The sequence below is a fragment of the Ranitomeya imitator genome, chromosome 6 (assembly GCF_032444005.1).
Source record: "Ranitomeya imitator isolate aRanImi1 chromosome 6, aRanImi1.pri, whole genome shotgun sequence".
Classification (NCBI taxonomy): Eukaryota; Metazoa; Chordata; class Amphibia; order Anura; family Dendrobatidae; genus Ranitomeya; species Ranitomeya imitator.
In genome coordinates, this window is record NC_091287.1 from 53,278,766 (window position 1) to 53,294,960 (window position 16,195).

Sequence of the window (16,195 nt, forward strand, 5' to 3'; positions counted from 1 at the left end):
CTACTAGATTCATGGGGGCTCCGACTGCTGAGATCTGCATCGATTGCCATTGTCTCCCATTGAATGGAACGGTGGTTGAGCATGTGCGTCACCCCATTAATTGTTGGTTGGCTCTCTCCATCTGCCCGATAGAAAACAGAGTGGCAGTACATACACTCGACCACTGCCACTTCCAAACAGTAGACAAAAGTTCCTCATTTCGGCATTCATTTTTAACCTCAGCAGTTGAACTTCCACCGATCTAGAAATGATCAACTACTTGATCTCGCAATGCACTGTATGCATGAAGCAGCAATATTTGCTTTAGTTGTCAATGGAGAATAAAAAATTAGGTTTAAAATAGATTTGTCACAAAAAGTTGCAGATTCAAACTTCAAAACTTTGTAAAAAAAAAAGTGTTTTTAAAGGGGGAGATTCTCTTTAAGACGCTTCGCTCCTTCTAAATTTTAAGAGAGATGAGAGCGGCTTACTTGCTCATTAAAACTAATCTTGTTTTATTAGTAACTAACAATGTTTTCAAGTTCATATTACCCTTTAATCTAGTTTCCTTTATGATGTTGTTTTTCCTGTAACTGCTTTCTAATGCAGAAAACCTTAATCTACATTAAGATGGAAAAGCGGAATAATGAATTCCAGCTAATTCTGCAGTAATATGCTTAAATGTGTGACAGAGTGCATTCCTTGCATAAGTCATGTTCTTTCAGCTTGCATTAAACTTTAAGGAACAGCTGTTCCTGTATCTCCTTCAGGAAACCGCCACCTCTGGCCATGGAAGTGTTTACAGAGCATATCATGGGTCAGCGCAATGCTGAGGATTTATGTTACACTTTTTTTTTTTTTACCACTCCTTTTGAGTGGCCCTTAGGAAAAAGTTTATCATAATTGCACAACTGTTCGGATCAAAGGCTTGCTTGGCAGTGACGAATCGCAATATAATGCTTTAAAACAGGAATATATTCTTAAAAAATACACATTTTGGAAAAGTTTTCCGATTTCTTTTTACAGGAAGATACAATTATTTGAAAGTAAACCTGGCTAAGTCCTTCTTCTATGCTGACGCCTGCAGTCTCCAAGTACAGACCAGAGTCTGCAGTCAAATAGTCGTCTTTATAACCTTTGTATGTTTGGCTTTGAGCGGCAAAGGTTTAAGGTTAATAAAGGAATTCCTCGGATCACTGATTTTAAAAGCTTCGGATCGTGACAGAGTTACGCAGTTCTGTTTTGTCATGAAAATGTCCATGGAAGACCAAGTCTACATGTTGGAAGAAGGAAGTCTTATAGTTTAAAAACTCTTGTAGCTCAATATTGGTCATAACTAACTCTTCTTTCACTCGAAGCAATTTTTCATGTTCGTGGTCTATGTGTGTTTTTCAAAGTTAGTCTATGAGGCTGCTCATTTGTTTTTTTTTTTTTTTTCTGCCGACCAAGTGGTACACAGAAAATCACAGAAACATGTCCAATACTGATCCAAGTGTTGTATCAAAATCGTGAATGCAAGTCTATGGGTCTGTGAAGGAAATCGGAGAACACTTGGATGTCATCTGTTTACTGTCCATTTTTCACGGACAGCTGGAAAGGAGAAGGTAGAGAAACTTTTTTTTGTCTGATGAAAAGCGGACGAAACTTGGATGAAACGCTGATAAAAATCAGAACAAAATGACTGATAAATCTAGGACAGCTTTTCTTGTATGTGAAAATAACGGAGGCCTCAATGAGCATTAAGGCAAAGAGGCTTAGCAAAAGGTAAAGCCGGCCTTCCCAAACTACATTCCTGCATTTGAATCTCTCAACAAGGATTGCCCGCAAAGCATACTTGAAAACTTTTTCCAAAATTATTTTCATAGTCAGGCCCCTTTTTCACAAGCCACCCCTTCCTCAGACCCATTTTTCTATGCCTGAATGAGTGTTTGGATGACTTCCAATTACTTGGATCATTTCTGAAGTCGGAGCATACTTGACGCTATGCACAGGAAACCTCCAGGGCACGCTTGCTTTGCCAGAGGCTCCATGAGTCTTTTGTGGCACATGGAAGATTTGTCAAGTCTTTCAGAAGATATCCCCATGTTCAAGAAGCATCCAGGATGTTGCACCATAGTTAGAACATAGTTCAAGGAACAAACAATTTTAACATTTAATTGCAAGGTGTTTATTCAGCCTGAGTTCTAAAGAAAAACCTGAAATAGTTTCAAGAAATTATGAAACAGTTACAGTACTAAGGCTGAGACTTCTTTGACTTGATGTTTTAGCTACGGATGTTCCACTATGTGTAGATAATTCAACTCTGTATTCAAGTCCACAAAGTGGAAGGAGGGATGTTACACAGATTTATGAGTGCTGGTTCATAACGATGTGCCAAATAGTTTGTGTAGAAACTACTTCACTGTCTGACCATGAATGATGGAGGCAATGGAGCCATGTTACCTGGGTAATGAACTGTACTGGCGTTGGGCTTGCTGGAAGCTCTCCCGTTCCTCCTGTCTTTGCCTTTGCATCTGTACTTCCACAGACACTGAATGCCGTCCGCTCTGATTATATGTCGTGTTGTTTGGCTGGAGAAAAACAAGGAGTGTGAAAAGTGATTTTTCAGTAATACAAAAATAGGGCAAGGCGGTTAGTATGAAGTTCATGAGGTTAACATGGGTGGATTTTTTCTTGGTGAAGGACATTTACACATTACACTTGACAAGAAATGTCAAACAGTTTGACAAGCCCTTGAAAGATACTTTGGCAAGGATGCTCTTTGTTTAGTTTGGCTGAGAAAACGTAGGGTTGATTGTAAACAATTTTCGTGAAAGAATGGAGATGAGAAGTTCTAGGATGCTGCTTTAATTAGAGTCTTAAGAAACTTTCTGAAAATTTTTAATCTGTTTGATGTCGTAGATATATGGAAAGAACAGAAAAAGTCATAGGAGAAATGGAAGTTGCCACTTAAGTGGAGGTTAACAACCATCAAATTTATAGCCAGAGGCGATATAATTAACAAATCATTCTAGAGGATATCCTCCACCAGTCATTAAAAATATAAAGGGAACATAGTACATTTTTATTTAAGAAAAATCTTTCTAACCTCTATGTTGGATTTAAATTTTCAGAATAATTTTTAATTTGCTGATATGAAAATGTAGGTCTTTTTTTTTCAGCTGTAATGTTGAGAGACCTATTTACGTTTCCGCATGAATATTGTTATCACTACAAGTTTTGTTAAATACTCCGTGACGTATTTGATCATAATATATTTGGCCGTATGTTATGTTTTTTTGTATTTTCAATATTGATTAATAAAAACAAATTTTACATAAAAAACAAAAACAAAACAATAACTGCAGATATAAGTTGAAAACACCATATGGTAACTTACTATATCAGTTTATATAAGGACACCAGAAGAGAACCACCTTTTTAAGATGCCAATAAATCCAAATGTCTATCATGAGTATTTATACTGTGGAATTTTTGGGCTGCATTTACAAGTAGCAGAAAAATTGACAATTTCCAAAATCTCATCCATTATTAGAAAAATAAATCCATACGGAAAATTAAGATGTGGCAGGAATTTTACATTTGCAGCAAGTCAATAGTTTATGCAGATTTTTATCATGGATATCACATTTTGAATGAAAAAAATTAAAATTTACAGAATTTGTTGTGAAATCTGCAATCGACTTTTGTTGAAACATGGTACTTTGGAAAGTACCCTAGAACATTTCATAGGGTTTCTGGGACTGCATGAAGACGGCTGATTATCGAAAATTATTCCGAATGCCACAATAGATTGTAACATAGAAATGATAAAGAAGTCTGAATATATTTACATATCACACACAACACTTAATGATTGTTGTTTCCCCAAATCCAAGGTTTAGATGTAGTTGGTATCAGAGATGGAGGATGTGCAATAAACTGTTGTATAGCATAGCACATCATGTAACGCTGGTTACATTCTTGTTCTGTTGGCTTCCCATAATGGCTTCACTACATATTCCAAGAAGATGGGATGGAAAGTTCAATGTGTTACATAACACAACCGAAATCTCCACAGCAAGGTAGGTCAGATGTACTTCAGAGCAGAGGACATGGAAGCACCTGTGCAAACAGCACATAACAGAGATAGGTGCAATTCCTGAAAGCTGTCAATCCATCATGACAGTTCTCAACTCCGTAAGTATCAACTGGTTGTGATTGTAAGACTGCAACGTCCAAATAGCAAAGATTTCCTAAAGAATGTCTCAAAAGTCATTATCAATAATGCAACGAAGATGAACCGAGGACTGAGAAGTGGTGGCAAGAATATGTATGGACGGAAAAAAAAATATCGCTTCAATGTGAACAGCTGTATAAGCCTAAGGACAACCAGATTATGAGCACTCGGTTGGGAAAAGTTCAAGTCTGGTCTCCTGCAGCATTGGTCTTTGGCCTAACGCATGAACGATTCCTCGATCAATACATAAAGGGTTCATAGTCTACTTTTCTTTTTATTATTGTTCACACAAAGCATATAATCAATACATTCTAATAAGTTATTGGAGAATGAAACAAAAAAAAACCACCCTAGTGGAAAATGACTGATGAAGTGGTCTTCTGCTGGACTTCATCAGTGTTTAAGCCTTGAAATATTTTCCATTGCCCATGGTCTGTTGAGGGGTGGTAGTGGTAGACAGATGTGAGGGTGTTAGATGAGTTGTGATAAGTAGCTATAGAAGTTGTCAGGTTGTTACGCAAATATTTGTAATTTAAAAGGTACATGTCACAAAATGTTCAAAAAATTAACCAACACCATAAAGTTAAAGTGATTGATGACAGGTAAGCTATTTGTTAGTTTCACTCACTTACATAGCGCCATCATATTCGGCAGCGATTTAGACATTATCATCGCTGTCCCCACTGGGGCTCACAATCTACATTCCCTATCAGTATGCCTTTGGATTGTGGGAGGAAATCGAAGGAAACCTTCGAAAACACGGGGAGAACATACAAACTCCTTGGAGATGTTGTCCTTGGTGGGATTTGAATGCAGTACCCCATTGCTGCAAAGCACCCGTGCTAACCATTGAGTCACCGTTTTACCCAGTATAAGCAAGCAATTTTAAGAGCGGCATGTTAAGAATGATAAAACCAAGTGTTATAAAATCCGTAATAGCCTTGGTTTAGTCTAACAAAAAAGAGCAACTGGTTGCCTTTTAAGTCAGACATATCAGCGATTGACACAATAAATTGCCATTTTGCATATGTTTGTTCTGCATGGTACAAATCTCGTGGATAAAGTAAAACGCCTCTTCCATTTAGAAAAAAAAGCAGCAGTACGGTTCCTCTGTACCCTGCAGCTCTCAAAAATAGTCAGCTTTTCAAGGCCTTTCAAGTTCTTGCTTACTTGGTTACGATGTCACAGTCATTGAAAGTTTCTGCATAAATACAGGTTTTATAAATCCTAGCAAGCACACAATGTCAGCGGAGCATTTACAAAGCAGTACTAGGACTAATTGGAAATATATAATTATATGATATATTCAGTACATGGAATTGAATTCCAGCCATTGTGCATCAAAATTACAACCCTGTAATTCAATAGCTCAAGAGATGTCCTTGAATATGTTTTCTTCTTACATTTTAAGGTTGCTAAGGGGAACGTGCCTTTTTCTTTTTTTTTTTATTAAAAGCAAACGGCAATTGGTAGCAGATGCATTAATTCAGACAGAATTCAAGACTTTTGTGTACCCCCTATGTAGTACACAAGCTGAAATGGAAAGCAATTCTCTGAAGGGCATTATGACTCTTGGCTAATGTATTGCAGGAAGCAGAGAAATGAATGACTGCCCAAATAAATGCTGCCACAAAGGGAGTTCTGCAAAGTATGCTTGTCCCACCAAAATGCACCTAATCCATTAAAATCCTAGAATATTATTCCTTTTTACAAAGTTAGTGAACTCTGCGGAAATCGTTCTTTTTGCAGCATTTTTTTTTAAATGACGGTAGAATTTTGGAAACAGCAATTTGAATAAAAAGTTTCATTGTTTTATGGCTGAAAGAAGTAACAAGTCCATCGAGTTCAACCTATAGCTTGACATGATGATCTACAAGAAGGTAATACCTCATGAGATGGGCACTCATTAAATCATATTACGGGAAAAAATCCTGCCCAACTCAACATATGGCAATCAGACTAATTCCCTGGATTAAAGTCCCATCTCCAAAATCTCATACCCATAATCTGCTAAATATTTTTCAAGAATGGCATATAGGCCCTCCTTGAACTTTTTTAGCGAATCAACTATTACAACATCATATGGCAGAGTGTTCCATAATCTCACTGCTCTTACAGTAAAGAATCCATTATCTCGCTGCTCTTACAGTAAAGAATCCATTATCTCACTGCCCTTACAGTAAAGAATCCATTACCTCACTGCCCTTACAGTAAAGAATCCATTACCTCACTGCTCTTACAGTAAATAATCAATTATCTTACTGCTCTTACAGTAAAGAATCCATTATCTCGCTGCTCTTACAGTAAAAAATCCATTATCTCACTGCCCTTACAGTAAAGAATCCATTACCTCACTGCTCTTCCAGTAAAGAATCCATTATCTCACTGCTCTTACAGTATTGAATCACTGTCTGTGATGATGTCCAAACTTTCTTTCCTCGTGATGTACAGCATGTCCCCTTGTCATTATTGCAGGTCTAACTCTACAAAGATCATTAGAAACATCTCTGCACTGTCCACTGGTATATTAGCACATTACAATATGATCGGCCATAAGTCATTGCTTTTCCAACCTCAAGTTTCATAACCTGTCTTCATATTGCAGTTCACCCATTTCTTTCACAACCTTCTTCTCTGCACCAGCTGTAGTTCAGCTATATCCTTCTTATACAGTGGAGCCAAAAATTGCAAAAAGTGTTCTACGTGTGACCGCACAGATGACTTACCGTATATAGAAGCAAAACTAAAACTAGGAACCATAAAGATTCCTTCATTTATATTCTTGGAGTCAAGCAGAACCTTTCATATCTATACTTTGAAACATGCAGAACCCTTTGTCTATATTCTTTGAACCATGCAGAACTCTTCATCTATAGCCTGAGAGTCATGCAGAACCCTCCATCTACAGTGGGTACGGAAAGTACTCAGACCCCTTTAAATTTTTCACTCTTTGTTTCAGTGCAGCCATTTGGTAAATTCTAAAAAGTTATTTTTTTTTCTCATTAATGTACACTCTGCACCCCATTTTGACTGAAAAAAACAGAAATTTAGAAATTTTTGCAAATTTAATAAAAAAGAAAAACTGAAATATCACATGGTCAGGAGTATTCAGATACTTTGCTCAGACACTCATATTTAAGTCACATGCTGTCCATTTCCTTGCTATCCTCCTTGAGATGGTTCTACTCCTACATTGGAGTCCAGCTGTGTTTAATTAAACTGATAGGATTTGATTTGGAAAGGCGCACACCTGTCTATATAAGACCTGACAGCTCACAGTGCATGTCAGACCAAATGAGAATCATGAGGTCAAAGGAAATGGCCAAGGAGCTCAGAGACAGAATTGGGGCAAGGCACAGATCTGGCCAAGGTTACAAAAGAATTTCTGCAGTACTCAAGGTTCCTAAGAGCACAGTGGCCTCCATAATCCTTAAATTGAAGAAGTTTGGAACCACCAGAAGTCTTCCTAGACCTGGCCATCCAGCCAAACTGAGCAATCGTGGGAGAGGAGCCTTGGTGAGAGAGGTAAAGAAGAACCCCAAGATCACTGTGGCTGAGTTCCAGAGATGCAGTATGGAGATGAGAAAAAGTTCCACAAACTCAACTATCACTGCAGCCCTCCACCAGTCAAGCCTTTATGACAGAGTGGTCCGACGGAAGCCTCTCCTCAGTGCAAGACATATGAAAGCCAGCATACAGTTTGCTAAAAAACACATGAAGGACTCCCAGACTATGAGAAATAAGGTTTTCTGGTCTGATGAGACGAAGATAGACCATTTTGGTGATAACTCTAAGTGGTATGTTTGTCGAAAACCAGACACTGCTCATCACCTGCCCAATACAAACCCAACAGTGAAACATGGTGGTGGCAGCATCATGCTATGCGGGGGTTTTTCAGCTGCAGGGACAGGAAGACTGGTTGTCATTGAAGGAAGCATAAATGCGGCCAAGTGCAGAGATATCCTGGATAAAAACCTCTTCCAGAGTGCTCTGGACCTCAGACTTAGCTGAAGGTTCACCTTCCATCAAGACAATGACCCTAAGTACATAGCTAAAATAACAAAGGCGTGGCTTCAGAACAACTCTGTGATCATTCTTGACTGGCCCAGCCAGAGCCCTGACCTAAACCCAATTGAGAATCTCTGGAGAGACCTGAAAATGGCGTCCACCAACGTTCACCATCCAACCTGATGGAACTGGAGAGGATCTGCAAGGAAGAATGGCAGAGGATCCCCAAATCCAGGTGTGAAAAACTTGATACATCATTCCCAAGAAGACTCATGGCTGTACTAGCTCAAAAACGTGCTTCTACTCAATACTGAACAAAGGGTCTGAATACTTACGACCATGTGATATTTCAGTTTTTCTTTTTTAATAAATTTGCAAAAATTACTACATTTCTTTTATTTTTAGTCAAGATGGGGTGCAGAGTGTACGTTAATGAAAAAAAAAGAACTTTTTTGAATTTACCAAATGGCTGCAATGAAACAAAAGAGTGAAAAATTTAAAGGGGTCTGAATACTTTCCGTACCCACTATATTTACTTGAAAGCATGCAGAAACCTTCATCCATATCCATGGAGTCATGCAGAACCCTTCATCTATATCATCTGAATTAGGTAGAGCTCTGTATCCATGAACCTGGAGTTATCCAGAACCTTTTATCCAACTTTGTTGAGTCATAGAGGAGGTTTAACCTATACCCTTGAAATGACATAGAACCCATTATCAACATCCCTGTAACCATCCAGAACCATTTGTATGTATCTTAGGTCATATAGTACTCTTTAAAGTGATCATTAACCCCTTTACCCCCAAGGGTGGTTTGCACGTCAATGACCAGGCCAATTTTTACAATTCTGACCACTGTCCCTTTATGAGGTTATAACTCTGGAACGCTTCAACGGATCCTGGTGATTCTGACAATGTTTTCTCGTGACATATTGTACTTCATGATAGTGGTAAAATTTCTTTGATAGTACCTGCGTTTATTTGTGAAAAAAACGGAAATTTGGCGAAAATTTTGAAAATTTCGCAATTTTCAAACTTTGAATTTTTATGCAATTAAATCACAGAGATATGTCACACAAAATACTTAATAAGTAACATTTCCCACATGTCTCCTTTACATCAGCATAATTTTGGAACCAAATTTTTTTTTGTTAGGGAGTTATAAGGGTTAAAAGTTGACCAGCAATTTCTCAGTTTTACAACACCATTTTTTTTTTAGGGACCACATCTCATTTGAAGTCATTTTGAGGGGTCTATATGATAGAAAATACCCAAGTGTGACACCATTCTAAAAACTGCACCCCTCAAGGTGCTCAAAACCACATTCAAGAAGTTTATTAACCCTTCAGGTGTTTAATAGGAATTTTTGGAATGTTTAAATAAAAATGAACATTTAACTTTTTTACACAAAAAATTTACTTCAGCTCCAATTTGTTTTATTTTACCAAGGGTAACAGGAGAAAATGGACCCCAAAAGTTGTTGTCCAATTTGTCCTGAGTATGCTGATACCCCATATGTGGCAGCAAACCACTGTTTGGGCGCATGGGAGAGCTCGGAAGGGAAGGAGCGCCGTTTGACTTTTCAATGCAAAATTGACAGGAATTGAGATGGGACGCCATGTTGCGTTTGGAGAGCCACTGATGTGCCTAAACATTGAAACCCCCCACAAGTGACACCATTTTGGAAAGTCGACCCCCTAAGGAACTTATCTGGATGTGTGGTGAGCACTTTGACCCACCAAGTGCATCACAGAAATTTATAATGCAGAACCGTAAAAATAAAAAATCATATTTTTTCACAAAAATTATATTTTTGCCCCCAATTTTTTATTTTTCCAAGGGTAAGAGAAGAAATTGGACCTCAAAAGTTGTTGTCCAATTTGTCCTGAGTACGCTGATACCCCATATGTGGCAGTAAACCACTGTTTGGGCGCATGGGAGAGCTCGGAAGGGAAGGAGCGCCGTTTGACTTTTCAATGCAAAATTGACAGAAATTGAGATGGGACGCCATGTTGCGTTTGGAGAGCCACTGATGTGACTAAACATTGAAACCCCCCACAAGTGACACCATTTTGGAAAGTAGACCTCCTAAGGAACTTATCTAGAGGTGTGGTGAGCACTTTGACCCACCAAGGGCTTCACAGAAGTTTATAATGCAGAGCCATAAAAATAAAACAAAATTTTTTTCCCACAAAAATTATTTTTTAGCCCCCAGTTTTGTATTTTCCCTGAGGGTAACAGGAGAAATTGGACCCCAAAAGTTGTTGTCCAATTTGTCCTGAGTACGCTGATACCCCATATGTGGGGGGGGGGAACCACCGTTTGGGCGCATGGGAGGGCTCGGAAGGGAAGGAGCGCCATTTGGAATGCAGACTTAGATGGAATGGTCTGCAGGCGTCACATTGCGTTTGCAGAGCCCCTAATGTACCTAAACAGTAGAAACCCCCCACAAATGACACCATTTTGGAAAGTAGACCCCCTAAGGAACTCATCTTGATGTGTTGTGAGAGCTTTGAACCCCCAAGTATTTCACTACAGTTTATAACGCAGAGCCGTGCAAATAAAAAATATTTTTTTTCCACAAAAATTATATTTTAGCCCCCAGTTTTGTATTTTTCCAAGGTTAGCAGGAGAAATTGGACCCTAAATGTTGTTGTCCAATTTGTCCTGAGTACGCTGATACCCGATATAGGGGGGGGAACCACCGTTTGGGCGCATGGGAGGGCTCGGAAGGGAAGGAGCATGATTTGGAATGCAGACTTAGATGGATTGGTCTGCAGGCGTCACAATGCGTTTGCAGAGCCCCTAAGGAACTCATCTAGATGTGTTGTGAGAGCTTTGAACCCCCAAGTATTTCACTACAGTTTATAACGCAGAGCCGTGAAAATAAAAAATCTTTTTGTTTTCCCACAAAAATTATTTTTTAGCCCCCAGTTTTGTATTTTCCCAAGGGTAACAGGAGAAATTGGACCACAAAAGTTGTTGTCCTATTTGTCCTGAGTACGCTGATACCCTATATGTTGGGGTAAACCCCTGTTTGGGCACACGGGAGAGCTCGGAAGGGAAGGAGCACTGTTTTACTTTTTCAACGCAGAATTGGCTGGAATTGAGATCGGACGCCATGTCGTGTTTGGAGAGCCCCTGATGTGCCGAAACAGTGGAAACCCAACAATTATAACTGAAACCCTAATCCAAACACACCCCTAACCCTAATTCCAACGGTAACCCTAACCACACCTCTAACCCTGACACACCCCTAACCCTAATCCCAACCCTATTCCCAACTGTAAATGTAATCTAAACCCTAACCCTAACTTTAGCCCCAACCCGAACCCTAACTTTAGCCCCAACCCAAACTGTAGCCCTAACACTAGCCCTAACCCTAGCCCTAACCCTAACTGTAGCCCCAACCCTAACCCTAGCCCTAACCCTAATCCTAGCCCTAACCCTAGCCCTAACCCTAACCCTACCCCTAACCCTAGCCCTAACCCTAGCCCTAACCCTAGCCCTAATGGGAAAATGGAAATATAATACTTTTTTTTTATTTTTCCCTAACTAAGGGGGTGATGAAGGGGGGTTTGATTTACTTTTATAGCAAATTTTTTAGCGGATTTTTATGATTGGCAGCCGTCACACACTGAAAGACGCTTTTTATTGCAAAAAATATTTTTTGCGTTACCACATTTTGAGAGCTATAATTTTTCCATATTTTGGTCCACAGAGTCATGTGAGGTCTTGTTTTTTGTGGGACGAGTTGACGTTTTTATTGAAAACATTTTCGGGCACGTGACATTTTTTGATCGCTTTTTATTCCGATTTTTGTGAGGAAGAATGACCAAAAACCAGCTATTCATTAATTTCTATTGGGGGAGGCGTTTATACCGTTCCGCGTTTGGTAAAATTGATAAAGCAGTTTTATTCTTCGGGTCAGTACGATTACAGCGATACCTCATTTATATCATTTTTTTATGTTTTGGCGCTTTTATACGATAAAAACTATTTTACAGAAAAAATAATTATTTTTGCATCGCTTTATTCTCAGGACTATAACTTTTTTATTTTTTTGCTGATGATGCTGTATGGCGGCTAGTTTTTTGTGGGACAAGATGACGTTTTCAGTGGTACCATGGTTATTTATATCTGTCTTTTTGATCGCGTGTTATTCCACTTTTTGTTCGGCGGTATGATAATAAAGCGTTGTTTTTTGCCTCGTTTTTTTTTTTCTTTTTCTTACGGTGTTTACTGAAGGGGTTAACTAGTGGGACAGTTTTATAGGTCGGGTCGTTACGGACGCGGCGATACTAAATATTTTTTTTTTATTTAGATAAAGAAATGTATTTATGGGAATACAATTTTTTTTTTTTCATTATTTTGGAATTTTTTTTTTATTTTTATTTTTTTTACACATTTGGAAATTTTTTTAACTTTTTTACTTTGTCCCAGGGGGGACATCACAGATCAGTGATCTGACAGTTTGCACAGCACTCTGTCAGATCACTGATCTGACTAGCAGCGCTGCAGGCTTCACAGTGCCTGCTCTGAGCAGGCTCTGTGAAGCCACCTCCCTCCCTGCAGGACCCGGATCCGCGGCCATCTTGGATCCGGGGCTGGAGCAGGCAGGGAGGGAGCATCGCGTTGCTGCGGGGGGCTCAGGAAAGCCCGCAGGGAGCCCCCTCCCTGCGCGGTGCTTCCCTGCACCGCCGGCACATCGCGATCATGTTTGATCGCGGTGTGCCAGGGGTTAATGTGCCGGGGGCGGTCCGTGACCGCTCCTGGCACATAGTGCCGGATGTCAGCTGCGATAAGCAGCTGACACCAGGCCGCGATCGGCGGCGCTCCCCCCGTGAGCGCTGCCGATCGCTATAACGTACTATCCCGTCCAGGGTCAGATAAGCCCAGGGCACCTCGACGGGATAGTACGTCTAAGGTCACAGAGGGGTTAAACCTGAGAATAAAAACTGATAATACATTTCACATATGTAGCCGCCCTACATTTGCGTTCTGCCGCCTCTTCGGCTCAGATAGAAATTCTTTTCACCGGCTTCCAATATGATCGTCAGAGTGGCATGGGGAACATGGTCGATACCATGACTCCCCCGAGTTGTTGGGTAGGAAAAGCACACGAAGCATGACTTTGACTTACCCTTGCACACTCCATGCCGCAGTGGCAGACATCTATGAAGCAGAAGGAAAAAAATGCCAATCTGAACGTAGGAAGAAAACGAAGGTCACCGGGTAGGGTGACTACGCATAAGAAATGTATAGTAAAGGGACTCTGTCACCCCCCCAGGCGTTTTTAACTAAAAGAGCCACCTTGTGCAGCACTAATGCTGAATTCTGTCAAGGTGGCTGAAACGCTGAACTATTCGTTTTTAGAATTTGCCTTTCCTACCTGTAGTTTGTCCTGGGTGCATGTCTTTTCCCCCTGAGACAAACGCCTCCCAGCCATCACTCAGGGCCTCCGTGCGCCACCTCCACTTCCTTCATTAACGTCCCCGACGCCTGCGCTGTAAGTTTTTTTTTGGGCATGCGCAGTTTGCGCTGCCCTTCGACTCCCATCACATGATGGGAACTTACAGCCATCGTGTAGAACATCCATATTGGCGTCATTGTGAAAATATCCTTTCCGGGTGGCCATAGTAAATGTATATATTTTTCGTTGGCAGCAGGTCTTCCAGTTGTGGTGGAATGGTGGAGATAAATCACTCCACAAAGCAACTGCCAGGAAATAAATCTACGGAGAAGAATATTGCCACCTGTTCTTACCATCAGATGTGAGGTGCAGTTTACCTTTGTATGCAAAGCTTTTCATCACAATTCTATTTGTTTGGAGGCTTCATTTCATCTGGTAGAAAAGTGGTTAAAATAACAAAGATAATATCTGTTTTAAAGTTCCCCTTCAGAAGGACGGCCATCTGCTCAGTATTATTTGAAGTCTGAATGTTAAGTATGTAAATGATATTGCTTGCATTCTCGACAGCATTGGAAAACAGACATCTGCTCAACAAGTATATGAGCGGAGAGCTGAACAGCCACTTATACCAAGACTAGAAGGGTTCTTCATGATCAAACTACTTCTCCCATCATTGCACCATGTTAGATTTCATGGGTGTAATAAATGGCAAGTGTGAGTAGGAGGTTCTCAACCGGGACGTTACCGATATTCGACCTAAACACAGAAAATGCAAACACCAAAAGCCATTTCTGCAAATCCTCCTATTCTTTAATCTTAAAATTAAAACGGAGAAAGATACGGTATAAAAAAAAAAATCTGTGTCTCGGGATCCTGTGTGTGGGCGAAAGACAAACGTCTGCAGCAGGAGCCTCCCCCCTCTGCCCTGTCTGCAATAGCATAAAAGATCACTAAGCCCTACCCATAACCTCTAAATGTTAATTTTCTTAGGAAAACTTCTTCAAACACTTTTTTCTTTTCAGTTGGTTAAAGAAAATCATTTATCATTAGGTTGTGAATTAATCTTCATATAAATATAGGAGTGACTCTGAAGCCGCAAGCTTATTACTCAAGTTTTGATGAATAATTACCCTTGTGTGGCAGATTTTTCCATAAGGAACATTGTGTCATTTGTGTAAGGTGTCATTTTATTTTTCAATTTAAGTCATTGATAAATAAAATTACTTTATAGATTCCATGTGAAAGGGCATTCAAGGGGTTTTTGAAAGAGGACAACTCATATCCAATGGCCTTAAAGGAATCTGTCAGTAGGATCAACCCTCCTAAGCAGTCTATTTGGGCATATACCGTATATAATCGAGTATAAGCAGAGATTTTCAGCCCACTTTTTTGGGCTGAAAGTCCCCCTCTCGGCTTATACTCGAGTAATACCCAGGGGTCGGCAGGTGAGGGGGAGCGGGGGCTGTGTAATTATACTCACCTGCTCCTGGCGAGGTCCCTGCAGGTCCCTGGCTTCCCGGCGCCGGCAGCTTCCTCCTGTACTGAGCGGTCACATGGTACTGCTCATTACAGTAATGAATATGCAGCTCCACCTCCCATAGAGGTGGAGCCGCATATTCATTACTGTAATGAGCGGTAACGGTGACCGCTGAGTACAGGATGAAGCTGCGGCGCCGGGAAGCCAGGGACCGCGCCAGGAGCAGGTAAGTATAACGGGGAGGGAGAGCGCAGCGCTGCGCAATAGTCACCTGTCCCACGTTCCGGCGCCGCTCCATCTTCAGCAGTGGCGCTCAGGTCAGAGGGTGCGGTGATGTAGTTATTGCGCGCCCTCAGCCTGAACGCCAGTGCTGAAGATGGAGCGGCGCCGGAGTGAGGAGCAGGTGATTATTGAAAGCGCCGGGGGCCTGAGCGACGGAGAGGTGAGTATGTGATTTTTTTTTTTTTTTATTACAGCAAATGGGGCAAGTGTCTGTATGTATCATCTATGGGGCCATAACGTTTGTGCAGCACTATATGGGGCCATAACGTTTGTGCAGCACTATATGGGGCCATAACGTTTGTGCAGCACTATATGGGGCCATAAGGTTTGTGCAGCATTATATGGGGCAAGTGTCTGTATGGGGCCATAATCAATATTTGTGCAGCACTATATGGGGCAAATATCTTTATGGAGCATCTTATGGGGCCATAATCAGCATTTGCGCAGCATTATATTGGGCAAATTTGTCTATGGAGCATCTTATGGGGCCATTATTAACCTTTATGCAGGATTACATGGGGCATATTTCAATATGGAGCATCTTATGGGGCCATAATGAACTTTATGGAGTATTATATGGGGCTCCTGATTCAATATGGATATTCAAAAACACTTAACCTACTGATGTCTCAATTAATTTTACTTTTATTGGTATCTATTTTTACTTTTGACATTTACCGGTAGCTGCTGCATTTCCCACCCTAGGCTTATACTTGAATCATTAAGTTTTCCCAGTTTTTTTGTGGCAAAATTGGGGGGGTGGAGAGGGGGGGGTGTCGGCTTATACTCGAGTATATACGGTAAGTCATGAGAAG

General features: G+C 40.5%; 1 protein-coding gene across 12 annotated transcripts in view; it reads right to left on the reverse strand.

Moving 5' to 3' along the window:
• The window catches only part of PARD3 (par-3 family cell polarity regulator), a 693,206-nt gene that overhangs the window by 8,930 nt on the left and 668,081 nt on the right, over positions 1–16,195 (reverse strand). For all 12 annotated transcript variants that reach the window (XM_069729684.1, XM_069729681.1, XM_069729677.1 and 9 more), the window contains one exon: positions 2,422–2,549. In XM_069729684.1, the coding sequence (XP_069585785.1) occupies positions 2,422–2,549 (128 nt within the window). The remainder of the gene's footprint in view (positions 1–2,421; positions 2,550–16,195) is intronic.